Below are 16,948 nucleotides of genomic sequence, written 5' to 3'. Positions count from 1 at the left end.
TATTAAAGAAAAAAAAATTAAAAGTTGGACCTGTTAGAAACATGCCTAAGTACTCATGTTTAGGCTTTTTTTTTAAAATTATGTGGGAGCCACTTGAGACTATCGAGGGCCCCTATTTGCCATGTTTGCACGTCAAGGAACCCAAAAAAAATAAAAGCAGCGCCCTGTTCCATCGAATCGCACCTCGAACTGAGGCACCAAAAATAAAAAAAGTTGGTTTTGGGCCTGTTAGAAACATGCCTAAGTACCCATGTTCGGGCTTTTTTTAAAATTATGTGGGAGCCGCTTGAGACTGTAGAGGGCCACTATTTGTCATGTTTGCACGTCAAGGAACCCAAAAAAAAAAAAGCAGCGCTCCGTTCCATCGAATAGCACCTCAAACCGAGGCACCAAAAATAAAAAAAAGAGTTGGTTTTAGGCCTGTTAGAAACATGCCTAAGTACTCCTGTTCGGGTTTTTTTTAAAATTATGTGGGAGCCGCTTGAGACTGTCGAGGACCCCTATTTGTCATGTTTGCACATCAAGGAACCCAAAAAAATAAAAGCAACGCCCCGTTCCATCGAATCGCACCTCAAACCGAGGCACCAAAAATAAAAAAGTTGGTTTTGGGCCTGTTAGAAACATGCCTAAGTACCCCTGTTCGGACTTTTTTTTAAATTATGTGGGAGCCACTTAAGACTGTCGATGGCCCCTATTTGTCATGTTAGCACGTTAAGGAACCCAACAAAAATAAAAGCAGCGCCCCGTTCCATCGAATCGCACCTCAAACCGAAGCACCAAAAATAAAAAAAGTTTGTTTTGGGCCTGTTAGAAACATGCCTAAGTAGCCTTGTTTCATACATAATACACATAACAAATGGGTCACAAACATAACAATTTGACACACTAACACATTACATTCACTTGAACATGATGGACAAAATATAATTTGCACGAAACACCACAACATATAACTAACATTCAAACATGCAAGGACGTAACCACCTCGTCCTCATTTTCCAAAACCACTTTACTAAAGAGAGCCAAAATTTCTATTGGCACAAATTGTTTCCAGTAATTGGACTCTACCAACACCTTCAGCACGTCGTCGTTAAATTTCAGCTCAATAATTTCAAATTTTAAAACTTTGTCAGAATACTCCAAATGAGCAGGCTGTCGATAAAACAAATGCCTTACAAGTTGGGATTCATGAATCCCATGAGGAGGATTCCCTTTAGGTGCTACTTGCTTGATCAAATCCTTCAGTTCCTCTATGGTACATCCTTTTGGAATATCAAATTTTTGGGGATTTATTCCTGTGAACGCGTAACCCACAAAGTTGTTTTGGCGTGACATGTTCCACCTTCCGTTGTAATACAGAACCGCATCATGAGTAGGGATGCTGTGGCATTCAAGTAAGTTTAAAATTGCATCTGGTGTTCTACCAACGGTGCATAACAACTCAATCGGTCCAACACATGAAAATTGATCATTACACATTAACATGGTGTTCACATCCATGTCATGTTTCAATTGCATACATTGGAAGTGAATGTTGTTACCTGTATCTTCGAGCGGTCGCCGATAATGAATTTCATCCACAACTTGATTGTTGTTTAGCTAAAGGGTGTTATGTATTATGCTTTTAAGAGTTGAAAAATCGCATAGGTTTGATACTCTCATGGGCACTGGAGTAGAACTTTGAAAATAAACCCCACACTCATTGTGAATGACGGCTCCATTTGGAAAAATGAATGCCAACCTTGAGTTGACGATCGTTTGAGATGAAGTTTCTCCTAAGAATGCCATTGTTTATCGAAATTTCTTTTGACAGATTGTGAATACCACTTGCTGTTGAGTACCATGGACATGCCCATGTCTCATTTATATACATGGCCCAAGCAGGTGCATGACTTCACTTTTAACAAACCCGTGACTATTTTTCATTTTTAAGTTTACGAGTAAAACATTGTCGTGTCACGTCAGTAATTGTCATGTCACGTCAATAAATGTCGACTCACGCTAGTAATTGTCCTGTCACGTAATTGCTTTTAAATGGACATTAGTATTTCAATACTGATTAATTACATGAACAGAAATCCAATTGTAAATATAGATACATAAATATTACAAGTTCAGTGTTTGCTTAGGTCTACATGCATTGTATTAATTGTTATTAGGCTTAAGTAGTGTTGCATTCTACCTTCATATGCAGTTGGCCACTATTTTGCCTCCGGATACGAATTGCTTGACCACAACAACGCCATAGGCGAAAGGGACAACGATCTTTCAGATAAACTCGTTGTAAGTGAAATTACAATAATAACTTAAACGAACAAACCAACTCATTCAATAATTGAAATTATTTGAGTAAACGAATTTTCAATGGATCGGTGGTTGACTTCTGAGAGGGGAAAATGTGAAGCTCTGTTGTCGTGACAACGATGCAAGGACTACATTATATCTTGACACAATTACATATTCCATATCCGTTATATCCATCCATTTGTCCACACTAACCTAAATCACACAAAAAAATACACGTGTCACTCATGTAAACATTATTTATATAAATAAAAAGCATAAAACACATACCTTGGATAACCCATCCACGTGTAGGGACAACCTCAGCTGTTCAAATCTCTCCGTGCCACCAAAGATCTTTATGTAGTCTTGCGACCATTTGCCAAGTTCTTTAATCAATTCGTTACGCATCACGGCCCAACACTCTTCTCCCATACCTAACAAAGCGAAAACTGACTGATATCCATAATTACCATCCGCTTTCACATCAACAACGTCCTCAATGAAACCATGCATAAATGGCGCAAATTGATCCAACGTCGGGATCATCCTTGCTAGCTTCGGTGGTTCAAAAGATGATGCACTGAGTCTGACTGAGGTGTTGCTGTTTTGAACCGAATGATAAGCATCAACATACTCCCAATAAGATGGATCACGCTTTGTCGATCTTTCGCTTCTTTTCATTACTTTCTTCGGGGCACCTTTCGTCTTAACCTTTGGCGGAGGAGGACACATAGAGGTCTCATCGGGAAATGCGAATTCTCGGAGTTTACTCTTGAAAGTAACTTTCCCGCAAACATCAAGTTCCTCGAATCTTTTATATATTCTATCCATCTCTTCCTTGATGCTCACTTCGGCCTCACATAGCCCCTGGTCTGAAAAACTAAGTCTCCTCCAGTACATATGGACTGCATCCAGTGGGATGCTGCCACCATCATACCTTTGTAGCTCGCATGCACAAGGAAGACCTAGCATGGTTCTCAAGACACAACCACAAGAAGACGAATTGTCTTTAAAATGACGTACGTGCTCAAACTCAACCGAAATTTCATTTAAAGCGTACCTTGAGACCATTCCCAGAAGCCTCTTGTATAAGGTTTTCTTAAAAACATGACCAACGACATGCGTACTTGTTTCGAATGATGCTCTAATTTTAGTGTGCTGCAGCGTCATCATGTTGTTCATTGCATCCCAAACACTACAGAGGTCTTCAACGCTATTCTGTAATACCCTTTTCAGAGACCAATGAGTAGATTCAACCCTACATTTAAAACACACAATAGACAACACAAATTAATAACAATCATTTAAACAAACTTGACAAAAATAATAAAACATGTAAATACCTATTTGTTGTTGTGTTGCCTAGGTGCATCACCTTATTCGTCCAGGCCGTGATAAACTTCTCCTTGTGTGGGACAATCCATGTCTCACATACGTAGTCAACAAACATTGGCCACGGGGAACACGCTACTTGAAACCTTTGAAGGTGCTCAGGGAACTCCTGCTCCGAAGGACAATCTACCAGATTACCCCAGCTATCCATTACGTAGTCCCATGCATTCTTTTGACCAATTAGCGATTTGCATTTTGCCTTCACATTCTTATCTATGTGAAACCTGCACAACAAATTCGTACACTCCGAAAACACAACTTTCACAACATTCATTAGGGCTAGGTCTCTGTCTGTGACAATAACAACATGGAGGTGATCATTTCTTAAAAAAAGGCATCGAAACCGTTCCAATGCCCATACAAGATTGTTCATGCACTCACCCTCCAGATATGCAAACCCAGCAGAGAAATTCATCCCGGTTGGTGTCACCCCCACAAAGTCAAGAAATGGGAACTTGTACCTATTTGTTTTGTAGGTACTATCTATAAAAAAAACAAGATGACATACGTTACATAACTTAACTGCATCTGGGTGACACCAAAACAAATCACGCACCACATCTTGATCTTTCAATCTATGCCAATGAATGTATTGGTCACGTTCAAGGAGCCTCATTAGGTGTTTCATTTTAGTGTCATCTCCTCTGATTGAAGAACGATATGCACTTCTTGCATTGTAGATTTGTTTGATTGTGGTGCAACTGTTGGAGTTGTACTTCTTCAACGTTAGCAGGATGTTTCTTGGTTTCACATTCGACTTCGTCATATCAGCAATGATATTCTTCTCATCATCTGTCAATCTCCCAGCATATGGATGTCCAACTAAGGTCTTCGTCAATTCATGGTTGTGAATCCCACATATCAACTTCACCATCCAACCTTCACCTCCATGCACTGGTTTTCCACGAATCTTAAAGGGACAACCACATTTTCTAGTGCCAGTGTCTCTTCTAACAAATTCTTTCTTCCTACACTTGTACTTACCGCTCCTTTCACACCCAATTAACACAAATGAAGTTCTTCCTCTGCTACCAGTATATGTATCAGACCTCATAATTATTGCAACAAAACCGTTTTCATGGGCAACCGTTCGAGCCCACTGCAAAACATCTTCTCGGGTTGCAAAGACCTAGGACACAATCACGACATATTAATTTTTACACAAATCATACATTAAACCAAACAACTCAAACTGATCGACATGATTACCTGAGAAGTATTAAAAGCGTCTCAACAATCAACATGTCCTTCATTCACACCACAATCTTGTTCATCTTGAAAATCCATATCAACTTCTTCGGACATCGTACTGTAATATGCCCATTGATCTTCGTCCATCTTAATTCAAACTATAACTATCACCTAATTCAACATTCAACTAAATATTTTGAACAATACAACAACCCAAAAAAATTTACAAACTATCAATATTTTAACAACAACCAAATTCAACTTTGAATTACATAATTTCAAAATTATAACCTAAAAAGTTCATTTAACCAAAAAATACTTCAACCTAGGCAAAAAAATCAACACTTCAACCAAGAAATATATTTTTATGTTTCACATAAATTACAAATAGAATTGACCAAAATAACATTCAAAATAATCTTAAAACTAAAAATCATAAAACAAATTAATCCACGGAAGAACCTTATTCCGTGGAATGTCGTGGAAGATGTTCTTCATTTGCTTCAAATCATACACTTACACCATTCCACTACCCAAAATAAACAATGATACACACAAAAGCTATGTACCTTAGTTGACAAATATCACACCAAAGCAGAGCACAAGTACAACCAACACGGAAAAATATCGCACAACACAAGCACCGCGGAGAAACAAAGAAAGCAACAATGAAAAAAAAATAAAAAGCAGCTTTTTATAAAAGAAAAACATTCAGGGGTATTTTGGGGTTTTTGAAAAATTACTGGGTGCACCAGCAATGTTGCTGGGTGCCCCTAGCAATTCCCTTGTTTATTTTGTGGACTTAAACGAATGGGCCATTTATATTGCATGGCTATATAGGGAGTGTTGCTAGGTGCACCCAACATTTTTGCTGGTGCACCCAACAAACCTATTAAATGCCAAAATTGCCCCTACCACCTTTCTTCCTTAAAAATGCCATTTTTTTTTCCGGAAAAGCTTCTTACCTCCATTTTCAAAAAGCTTTACTTCTCATTTTCTCTTTTTCGTGCGACATTGCCTCTGGTTCGTGGGGGTAGCAACGTTGAGCGCAGCGGTGAAGGTGAAGTTTCCGGCGTCAAGCTTTGCGGTGGTCGGTGGCGGCAAACAAGGTATGCAGATGGTGTTTGTTTGTCGCAAACGTACGGATGACTTCCGGATCAAGTTGGTCCGTAAGTTCCGGATCAAGTTGATCTGTAAGTGTATTATTTTTGGTATTTGCTGTTTTTGCATCTGTTTTTGCATTTTTTCATCTGTTTTTCCATTTATTTTCCTTTTTTCTTTTAAAATACTAATTTTTTTGTATGGCCATTTTTTGTTTGATTTGGTTAGATGGATGAAGATGAGTGGATGTATGAAATAATGTCTGAACGAGCGGATATGAATTATGAAAATGTAGAATCATGTGGTGCGAATGAACCACATGTTGATTGTTCGGATGCATTCAAGACTTCTCAAGTTATAATGTTAATGTTTGTCATATATTTAATAAAATGAATACTGGTAGAAAACTTAAATTATGTGGATTTTGTAGGTGTTTGAGTGCCGAGAGGATGTTTTGCGGTGGGCTCGATCCGTGGCTCATGAAAACGGATTTGTGGCGGTGATTTTAAGGTCGGACACAAACACAGGTAGTAGAGGAAGGAGTACATTTGTGTTAATTGGTTGTGAAAGGAGTGGCGAGTATAAGTGTAGGAAAAAAGAATTTATCAGAAGAGACACTGGGACTAGGAAATGTGGGTGTCCCTTCAAGCTTCGTTGCAAGCCAATGGTTGGAGGAGAAGGCTGGATGGTGAAGTTGATTTGTGGAGTGCATAATCATGAATTGGCCAAGTCATTAGTTGGATATCCATATGCGGGACAATTGACTAAAGCTGAAAAAACACTTATTGCTGATATGGCGAAGTCCATGGTGAAGCCAAGAAACATTCTGCTAACTCTGAAGGAACACAATGCCAATAGCTGTACGACTATTAAACAGATATACAATGCAAGAAGTGCATTCTGTTCTTCCATAAGAGGAAGCGATCTTGAAATGCAACATCTGATGAAGCTTCTTGAACGTGATCAATATATTTATTGGCACAGAATAAAGGATGAAGACATGGTTCGTGATATCTTTTGGTGTCACCCTGATTCAGTGAAGTTAGTCAACGCATGCAATTTGGTGTTTTTGATAGACAACACCTACAAAACAAACCGGTATAGACTCTCATTGCTCGATTTTGTTGGGGTGACACCGACTGGGATGACATTCTCTGCCGGTTTTGCATATGTGGAGGGTGAACGCGTTAATAATTTGGTATGGGTTTTACAACGCTTCCGAGGCCTTTTTTCAAAGCTTGATGCCCTCCCTGGAGTTATTGTCACTAACAGAGACCAATCATTGATGAATGCAGTGAAATATGTATTCCCTGAATGCACAAATTTGTTGTGCATCTTTCACATAAACAAGAATGTGAAGGTTAAATGTAAATCACTAATTGCGTAAAAAAATGCTTGGGATTATGTCATAGATTGCTAGGGATCTCTAACTGATTGTCCTTCAGAACAACAGTTTGATGAATGCTTGAAGAAGTTCAAAGTAGCTTGCGCACCTTGGCCAATATTTGTTGACTATGTCAAGGAAACATGGATAATACCACACAAGGAAAAATTTGTTTCCACCTGGACTAATAAGGTGATGCACTTAGGAAACACAACAACAAACAGGTATGAAACTGTTCAACTATTTCTATTAACATTGAAAAATTTATGGAATTGTATTATTGTATATGTTTATTTTTATTTGTGTATTTGAAATGTAGGGTTGAATCTGCTCACTCGTCTTTAAAAAGACTGTTACAAAATAGCATTGGAGACTTATGCTGTGTGTGGGATGCCGTGAACAACATGATTACGTTGCAGCACACACAGATTAAAGCATCATTTGAAACAAGTACACATGTCGTTGGACATGTGTTCCAAAAAACCTTATACAGGAGGCTGCTTGGAATGATTTCAAGGTATGCTTTAAATCAGATTGTTGCTGAATTAGATCGTGTTCACTATGCTGGCAAGAATCCCTCAAGTTGTGGTTGCGTGGTGAGAACCATGCTTGGTCTTCCTTGTGCTTGTGAGCTATCCAAATATGTTGGTGGTTTCATCCCACTTGATTCAATCCATATGTTCTGGAGGAGACTCAGTTTTTCAGACCAAGGGTTATCTGAGCCCGAGGTGGGCATCAAGGACATAATGGAAACAATATACCAAAAATTCGAAGAACTTGATGTTTGTGGCAAGTTTACTCTAAGAAGTAAACTTTGGGAAATTGCACACCCTGATCAGAATTCGATGTGTCCTCCTCCAGCAAAGGTTAACACAAAGGGGGCACCGAAGAAAACTACGAGTAGGAACCCGAGGTCAACAAAGCGCGATCCATCTTACTAGGAGTATGTAGATGCCTTTGAATCACAACAAAATAGCAATTCGTCGGTGAGACGTACTGCATCATCCTCTGAGCAACCGAATCGAAGAATGATGATGCACCCATGTTGGACTAGTTTCATCCATTTATGCACGACCTCATTGATAAGATTGTTGATGTCAAAGGTGATGGTAACTGTGGATATCGGTCGGTTGCCGGTTTATTGGGTATGGGTCAAGACTCTTGGTCGATGGTCCACAGCCATCTGCGTAAAGAACTTGCCAATTTCTCAGAAGACTATATCAAGCTCTTTGGTGGCACGGAGAGATTTGAGGAATTAAGGATGTCACTACTTGTTGATGGGTTAACCAAGGTATATAATTTATGAATTTGATTTTTAAGACTTTAGTTTGAAATTAAGTTTGACGTGTATATTTGTTTTATTCAGGTGACAATGGATAAGTGGATGGATATAACAGACATGGGACATGTCATTGCATCAAGGTATAACGTAATCGTTGTATCCTTGTCTAAACAACAAAGCATGACATTCTTTCCCCTTAGAAGTCAACCGCTGAAAAATTCTTCATTGCATCGTATAATTTGTATCGGTCATGTCTATGACAATCATTTTGTTGAGGTACATTGTAGATATGAAGTGTTTTTTTTTATGATTATGCAATGAGTTTTGTAGGATTGAGTTAACATTTTTTTTGCATACACAACATGTTTATTTAAAAGAACGTTGTCCCTTACCGCCTGTATCATTGTTATGGTCTAGCAATTGTCATCCGCAGGCGAAGTCGTGGCCAAATCCATATATTAGCAGAATGCAGCATTACAAGAGCTTCGTGATGTTCAAGAGAGACTATGTTGACATAAATGATGATTGAACATGTAATTTATAAATGCCTGATCGTTTTGAACATGTAATTTATTTGTTACGTCCACAACAAAATTATTACTTAATTATAAAAAAGCATGTATGATATATCGTTGTCTGACTTGACTACACATTGTGAAAAACCGTGTATGATAAATTGTTGTCTGCATTAACATAAAGCGCGTGAAAGGACCCTGCACAACATGACTACACATGCAAATCTGATGCAAGCTAAAGCATGTCATGTCATTCGTGTAGTTGATAACACATACAGAAAGCATGTGCATCCGTATTTTCAATCTTTAAAAAAATGCAGCACTGATATTAAAACTCATCTATATATATGGCACAACCTAACCTTGTAAGAAAGCACAAGTTTCAGTATCAACCCAAGTCTTACAAAAAACTATGGCATTCTTGGGAGAGACAAGCAGTCAGACAGTTGTGAACTCCACATTAGGTTTTATTTTTCCAAATGGATCCATTATTGACAATGACAGTGGTGTTTCCTTCCAAGCTTCCACTCCAGTTCCCATTCGAGTACCTAACGGATGTGATTTTCAAACGTTAAAAACTAGAATACACAATACCCTTAAGCTAATCGACAAGCAATTTTTAGATGAAATTTACTACCGGCAGCCTTTCACGTATACAGGTAATCAATTTCGGTTTCAATGTATGCAACTGAAAGATGATGTTGATGTTAACACAATGTTAATGTGTAATCATGAATTTTCGTTTGTTGGTCCGATTGAGTTATTATGTAGCATTGCTAGAACCCCAGATGGTATTTTAAACTTACTTGAAACTACTATGACCCCTACTCATGATGCCCTGCTATATTACAATGGGAGGTGAAACATGTCACGCCAAAATGAGTTTGTTGGTTACTCGTTCACAGGAAAAAATCCCAAAAACTTTGACATTCCCACCGGATGTATCATGGATGAACTGAAGGATTTGATCAAACAAGTTGCGCCTCGTGGGATTCCCCCTTATGGTGTTGATGAAACACAAATGGTAAGGCGATTATTTTTTCGGAAACTAAGTCACCATGAGTATTCAGAAAAAGTTATAAAATTTGAAATAATTGAACTCAAAACCAACGAGGACGTGATGAAGGTGCTCATTGAGTCTAACTACTGGAAAAAGATTGAGCCAATAGAAATTTTAGCTGTTTTCAGTAAACTTGTATCGCAAATGGAAGACGAGTTGCCCTTGTCGCAAAATTAGCATGAGTTAGTTGTAGTATTTGATGGAAATTTAATTTCGTTCGACTATGTTGAAGTTAATGTACTGTTTGAATTCATGTATTGCATAATCGTTTTCAATTACAAGAATCTCAACTTAAAAAATAGATTTCTATATATAACAAACTAATTAATAAATTATTGTTTTTCTTTTTACGGATCAACGTACGAATCACCTTGATCCGTAAGAAGAAAAACAAGCAAGAACAATTTTGGCATTTAATAGGTTTGCTGGGTGCACCATCAATAATGCTTGGTGCATCTAGCAACACTCCTATATAGGGTAGAGCTAAATAAGTTTGTCAGCCAGCCGGTGATCTATATACCCAGCTGTAGTCATTGTCATTTGCAACCATATGATCGTTGCTATTGCAACAACCGTCACCTATTACTATCTAGTTTGCATGAAATATAGGACATGCTAACATAATAATGTAACCCAATTATGACCTATTACTATCTAGTTTGCATGAAATATAGGACATGCTAACATAATAATGTAACCCAATTATGAATTTAGAAAGGCCACAAATTTTAAACAAGAACATCATATTATTTATGTATGAACAATTCACTAATAAAAAAAGCCACCAACTAGAAATTATATAAAAAAATAATACTAACGCAATTATAAAACAAAATAACAAAAATTAAGTACTATATCATATATGAGTAATTATGATATAAAAAAAAGATAATTTAGAGGAAAGAGGTCCACTATAGATAACCGGTCAATTACTACTAACAAGAGTCATCAATAAAAGTTGATGATAAATATTTTGCATATATATCTTGGTTTCAAAAAGATAAGAAAAAAATACTCTATGATTAAAACTATAAATGATTAACTGCCACTTAAAAGTATAATTATTGGTCATAACCAAAACAAATGTCTTGATTAGAAGTGAGGAATTTGAAAGTAAATTAGAATCATTGAAGACTATTTGTGATCACATTGCTTTGGATATCATTTGCATTTTAACTAGGAAAAAACTTTCGTCTTTATAAACACACGTCATTTGCATTTTAACTAGGTATATGTTATAGCGAGAAGATTACGTGATGAAGGGATTTTCTTTGTGAAAAAACTATTGAAACATTCTCGCCGTTGATCCCGGGGGATATATTAAGACAATTCTACACAGCGGATATATGACAGCAGCCTCATTTTATGGTCAAGGTTGACAGCAGCCTTGAACTAACTCATAGTCTTGTCTTAATGCAGCAGAATTGTTCCACGTAACAATTATATTGTTGAAGATTCAAGCCTCGTTGCCTATAAATAGCATGGCTCCAACCATGCAAAACTCACCATTGCACCTGCAAAACGAGAAGTATCCAACAATGACTACCACCCGTGTTGCTATCTGTCTTTGCTTTGCATTCCTTTACTACGGTATATATTTCAACTACATTACACTTCTCATTTTATTTCCTTCTTTGCTTATTTGCTTTACTTAATAGACGCGACTTAGACTTATTACATTCATTTATTTAAGAATATAATGTAGACATATTTCTCATGTTAATTGGTATTATGCGCTATCCGTCAGCCTGAATCAAATAATTAAGTTGTTAAGCCTGCTGGCAATAGATGAAATCTCTTCCGCAGCAAGTAAAAAGAATTATGATATTTTCGTCACGTTATTTTAGGTGGTATAAACCCTATAAACTTTGTCTTACTGAAATCTATATACAAACTTAATTCTTTAAATCCTAAAAAATTCTCTTTTTACCTTCTTTATCTTGTATGATATTACTTATTATATTTATCACTTTCTTTTTTCCCTTAATTATTTCACTCTTCCCTCCTAAGAGGGTTTGTCTGAGAGTAAAATTTTGATGAAATAATTAATTTTTTTAAAGTTAAGAGAATTATATAATATTAATTTATAAAAGCGATAACAAATTGAAATATATATGTAAAAATGTTATTTTTTTAATTAATCATTTTAATTTTTTATTTTAAAATGTTATCAAATTAAAGGATATTTATTAAAAAAAAATGCTCTTTTCATTCTTTTCCCCTATATAAAAACTCATTTTTAAGCATAGTCTAACCGCCGTCTCAAAGGATATAAAAAAATCTGCAAAATAAATTTATATGGAATTTATAACATTATGGATAAATATAAATATGCTTGTAGCAGCTGATGATTTTGGTTTTGTATGCAGCGGCTGAAGGAGCCAAGGTTAGTTTCAATAACAAGTGCACATACACGGTATGGCCAGGAACCCTAACCGGTGACCAAAAGCCCCAATTATCAACAACTGGTTTCGAGTTGGGTCCAGGAGCATCCAACTCTGTGGACCTTCCATCTCCATGGTCCGGTCGGTTCTGGGCCCGAACAGGATGCTCCAACAACAACGGAAGGTTCAGCTGCGCCACCGCCGATTGCGCCTCCGGTCAAGTCGCATGCAACGGTGCCGGTGCAATCCCGCCAGCTACTTTGGTAGAAATCACAGTTGCAGCAAACGGAGGGCAAGATTTCTACGACGTGAGCAACGTGGATGGCTTCAACGTGCCCATGTCCGTAACCCCACAAGGTGGGAGTGGCGATTGCAAAACCTCAAGTTGCCCTAAGAACATTAACTCTGTGTGCCCTGCGGAGCTTCAAGTCAAAGGGTCCGATGGCAACGTCATCGCTTGCAAGAGTGCTTGCGAGGCTTTTAAGGAAGATAGATATTGCTGCACTGGACCTAACAACACCGCAGAAACATGTCCACCTACGAACTACTCTCAGATTTTCGAGGAGCAGTGTCCCGATGCTTATTCCTACGCTTACGATGATAAGAGCAGCACTTTCACTTGCTCCAACAGGCCTGATTATGCCATCACATTCTGCCCTTGAAGTGCTCACCAGTGGAGAGATCGACTTAATTGGTTATATATCCCTCCGTTTAAAATAAGTGAATACACAAATACTATTACCCACTCATAGGTTATATAGTATGAATAATAAATCACGTGATTTCGGTGATTGTATTGATGAATTACCATCCAATTAATAAAGTTTAGCTTTTATAATTGATTTTCTGTACGTGATTAATTTGGACTGGGTGGTTTTTTTATATGTGCCGCTTTACCTTCGTTTTTAACTTCTTTGATGTTTAATGGAATAACTTCTATAACGATATAGTAAAAAACATTATCTTATGACTTATGGAACGGATTTTTTTTATCTGGGGTGCAAAATATATAAGATAAAAAAAATGGGCATTCAGTGTTTTCAAAATGATTGTTGACTTTTATACTGTAATGATGCAATTTTTTCCCCATAAATTATCAAAATAGATAGATTTTTTTAAAAAATTACAAAAATAAGTGAATTGTGTTTCAAAAGATGATTTTAATACGAAGAAATTGTACTTCCAAAGACAATTTCTTCTTCGGTTTTTGTTTTTTAAAACTTTATGGCGGTTAATATGTATTTATGGCAATATATATATATATATATATATATATATATATATATATATATATATATATATATATATTCGTGTGTGAATGTGAATGGAAATAATGATTTTCCGTGATTTAAATAAAAGTAAAAAAAAATGCAGATCGTGTTTAACAATACAAATTACTACATTTGAATCATCTTATGGGTGTTTTCTTTCAACTAGCATCATGACGCATTATCTTTGTTATTAATTTATCAATATATGGTTCTCAGCTTAGACACTGCTGGTGCAAGATGCTTGTGTTCATGTAAAGCTATACGTGGCCTTCTACCAACGTTACATTTTTGCTTCTCTAACTTTGTTGGATAGTAGAATTAATGCATTATTGTTGGTGTCATAAATTCTGTTCTGTCATTGTTATAAATAAATATGCTAATGGCGTCGCAGGGATTTGTAGATATGTGGTCTACCAATGTCATATCTTACCATATACTTCTTTTTCGATCTTTTTTTTTCTTTTCATTTTGTCGGTGATGACATTAATGGTAAATCTGTTAAATTTGATAAAATAAAGATACATAAAATGAATCTTTGCTTCAAATGTATCTTGCATCAAATATTTGTCTTTGAGCATCATGATATGAGCTTTAACATGTTGTGCAATCACATTATCACCATCAATAAGTTGTTGAAAATTTTGCGACAGTCAAATTAGATAAATCATTTTTTTCTTGATTTACTTATGGAGTGGAATGTCTCCAAGTAAGGCATGATAAGTAACATGTACATCACCAATAATGACATAAGTAACCGACAGTTCATCAATCTTGAGGCCCAATTGAAAAATGAAATGTGAGTTTTGGATCTCTAACGTTCAATCAACTTAGTGATCAAATGCTAATTAATATCAATTTGGCCGATAGTTATAACACGACCAAAACTAGTTTCATTTATTAAATTTTTCACATGATTATCTACACGATCCAAATGCGTAAAAGATCAGACAGAATTACACCTAGGACAAATCATTCTTTCTTGGTCTTCCCATACTTGATTCGAAATATGATTGTGTTGTAGGCGCAATAACGAGCCATCAATAGGCCAAATTATGCATGTTCCATTGGTTCAAAAAAAAACAAGAGATTGCAAGAAGGATGAAAAAGGTGGAATGTGGGAAAGAGAAATAAGCTCTGCGAGAGAAGTCAGGTGGGATAAAAATTAGAATGAAGAAGAATGAAAGACCAACTGTAACTGGGCTCAAACATGCATAATATTAAGAATGCTTGTTTTGGTTGAGAGTTTAAATAGTTTATAATGATCGATGATAGTGTGATTTTGATCATATTTTTAGATATATTTGTTTTTCATATTTTTATTCATTTTTATGTTTCCTTTTCTTTTTTATTCAGAGACCACAAGCTGACTCATTATTAGCCTATATTATATATATATATATATATATATATATATATATATATATATATATATATGAACTATGTACTACTTATTTCATTATTTGAGTTAGATCAACTAGGAGTATATATAGTTAAGTTTAGGTTGAATTTCGTTTAATCTATTACCGACCGGATAAAAAATAAATTAGATTAGGTTAAATTAGATTTATATAACTTTTTTTATATCAAATTTGAATCAAAATAAACCTATATCAATAATGAGTTGAGTTAGATTGGATTTATGAATATAATAAATTAATTTTAATTCATTATATCCATAAATTCAATCTAACTCAACCCATTATTATATAGATTTATTTGGTTCAAATTTGATATAAAAAAAATTATCTAAATCCAATTCAACCTAACTCAATATTCCACCATTTTCAAATGAAATTTTGATATAATTTTTGAATAATTGTATGCATTTGACACATATTATTGTATATGCTACCATCCATTTTCTCCACAATATTTAACTGTGTTTTAGGATCACTAATTAATAAATCAAAAACAAAATATAATATATATATAAATATATATATATATATATATATATATAACATTTTAATTATGTTATAAAATTTTATTGAATATAAATATAATAGTATAAAAAACCTAAATAGGAAAAGATAAATATGAGACTAAGGCACGTGTAGTAGACTAGTCATATCATTGTGTGTTTTCTCATTTTTATTTTTAGTAAAATATATAAATAATAAATTAAAAATAAAAATAAATCACATCAATAAATTGAGTTAGATTTGTGCATTTAATACCAAAACCTAATACTCAATCTAAAGAATAATGATTTTGATTAAGTTGCATTGGATCTTATCCGAATAATTAAAAATTTTAATTCAAAGTACTTCAGTTGAAATAGATTAATTTAAGTTTATGAAAATTTTCATAGCTTTACTTATAAACACCCCTAAGTTCAACTAATTTAAGTTGCATGCTATTGAGAGGACCTAAAGGGAAAGATTGACCCACATAGCCAACTTTACCTATCTAATATTTTTTATGTTGTACATTCCTAAAATTATAATAAAGGAAAATACTTAACATATATTTAGTTTCTTTTTTTACAAAAAAAGGTATACCGGGGATTAGGCACCCCCAATATCAACATATGCCCACCTAAAGAATTACTAGTTTTTTTTACTTGGCAAAAATAATATATATATATATATATATATATATATATATATAAAGGAAATGCCTATGGAATACACATCCTCTACCAAGACAATGGCAGAAAGGATCAAAAGCTAATCATACAAAGAAAAAAACATAAAAACAGGGGGTGAAAAGCAGTACTGCCTAGCTTTATTTTGTAGTTAGTGGGGGAATCTGAGTGATGCATCTGTTTTTCTGTCTTATGCTTCTTAACCCTGTTTTCATGTTCTTTACTCTGTACAGGCACAAATTGTAACAAGTTTCACCTAATTATAACTATTCAATTAATTCATAGGCACTTGAGGATTTCTCTAAGAGCAAGAAAAATGACATCCGAGAGATTCAAACCCATCCCATTCTGTTCCACCTTCATTTTATTTTTACTTTTACTTTTTTTCTATTACAATATATATCACATATTTTGTCTATATATTAAGTTTTTATCTTCCTTGTATTTTTTAACTCCATTTCATCTCAATTTGAGATGAAGTGGAGAAATATCAAT

The 16,948-nt window shown here is 35.3% G+C and overlaps 3 protein-coding genes across 3 annotated transcripts; 2 read left to right on the top strand and 1 right to left on the bottom strand.

Moving 5' to 3' along the window:
• Nucleotides 1–2,361: 2,361 nt before the first annotated feature.
• LOC114370430 lies at nucleotides 2,362–5,016 on the bottom strand. Its single transcript, XM_028327778.1, has 7 exons — nucleotides 4,921–5,016; nucleotides 4,728–4,807; nucleotides 4,381–4,646; nucleotides 4,023–4,161; nucleotides 3,765–3,902; nucleotides 2,575–3,544; nucleotides 2,362–2,499 (listed from the first exon to the last, which is right to left on the bottom strand). Exons 1-7 carry the CDS (start codon nucleotides 5,014–5,016, stop codon nucleotides 2,362–2,364), a joined length of 1,827 nt encoding a protein of 608 aa, XP_028183579.1.
• Nucleotides 5,017–6,228: 1,212 nt separating this feature from the next.
• Nucleotides 6,229–9,172, top strand: LOC114371169. Its single transcript, XM_028328607.1, has 6 exons — nucleotides 6,229–6,324; nucleotides 6,401–6,429; nucleotides 6,481–6,929; nucleotides 8,512–8,645; nucleotides 8,721–8,912; nucleotides 8,974–9,172. The coding sequence occupies exons 1-6, from the start codon at nucleotides 6,229–6,231 to the stop codon at nucleotides 9,163–9,165; spliced, it is 1,092 nt and encodes a 363-aa protein (XP_028184408.1). The 3' UTR covers nucleotides 9,166–9,172.
• A 2,498-nt stretch (nucleotides 9,173–11,670) lies between these two features.
• LOC114369509 (thaumatin-like protein 1b) lies at nucleotides 11,671–13,437 on the top strand. The gene is made up of 2 exons (XM_028326743.1): nucleotides 11,671–11,801; nucleotides 12,581–13,437. Exons 1-2 carry the CDS (start codon nucleotides 11,693–11,695, stop codon nucleotides 13,255–13,257), a joined length of 786 nt encoding a protein of 261 aa, XP_028182544.1. The 5' UTR covers nucleotides 11,671–11,692; the 3' UTR covers nucleotides 13,258–13,437.
• The last annotated feature ends 3,511 nt before the right edge of the window (nucleotides 13,438–16,948 follow it).

This window comes from Glycine soja, chromosome 10 (genome assembly GCF_004193775.1).
Source record: "Glycine soja cultivar W05 chromosome 10, ASM419377v2, whole genome shotgun sequence".
In the NCBI taxonomy this organism is placed as follows: domain Eukaryota; kingdom Viridiplantae; phylum Streptophyta; class Magnoliopsida; order Fabales; family Fabaceae; genus Glycine; species Glycine soja.
The sequence above is the reverse complement of the archived record's forward strand: the minus strand, read 5'-3'. Positions and strand labels throughout refer to the sequence as shown.

Excerpts from the sequence above, each read along its gene's own strand:
- LOC114370430 (XM_028327778.1), bottom strand. The coding sequence starts at position 5,016 with ATGGACGAAGATCAATGGGCATATTACAGTACGATGTCCGAAGAAGTT. Across the intron at positions 4,647-4,727 it reads TTTGTTGCAATAATTATGAG|GAAGAAAGAATTTGTTAGAA; the intron begins GTCTGATACATA and ends GTACAAGTGTAG. Across the intron at positions 3,903-4,022 it reads CTTGTATGGGCATTGGAACG|GTTTCACATAGATAAGAATG; the intron begins GTTTCGATGCCT and ends TTTGTTGTGCAG.
- LOC114371169 (XM_028328607.1), top strand. The coding sequence starts at position 6,229 with ATGTCTGAACGAGCGGATATGAATTATGAAAATGTAGAATCATGTGGT. Across the intron at positions 6,325-6,400 it reads ATGCATTCAAGACTTCTCAA|GTGTTTGAGTGCCGAGAGGA; the intron begins GTTATAATGTTA and ends TGGATTTTGTAG. Across the intron at positions 6,930-8,511 it reads TCTGATGAAGCTTCTTGAAC|ACTCTTGGTCGATGGTCCAC; the intron begins GTGATCAATATA and ends GTATGGGTCAAG.
- LOC114369509 (XM_028326743.1), top strand. The coding sequence starts at position 11,693 with ATGGCTCCAACCATGCAAAACTCACCATTGCACCTGCAAAACGAGAAG. Across the intron at positions 11,802-12,580 it reads CTTTGCATTCCTTTACTACG|CGGCTGAAGGAGCCAAGGTT; the intron begins GTATATATTTCA and ends TTTTGTATGCAG.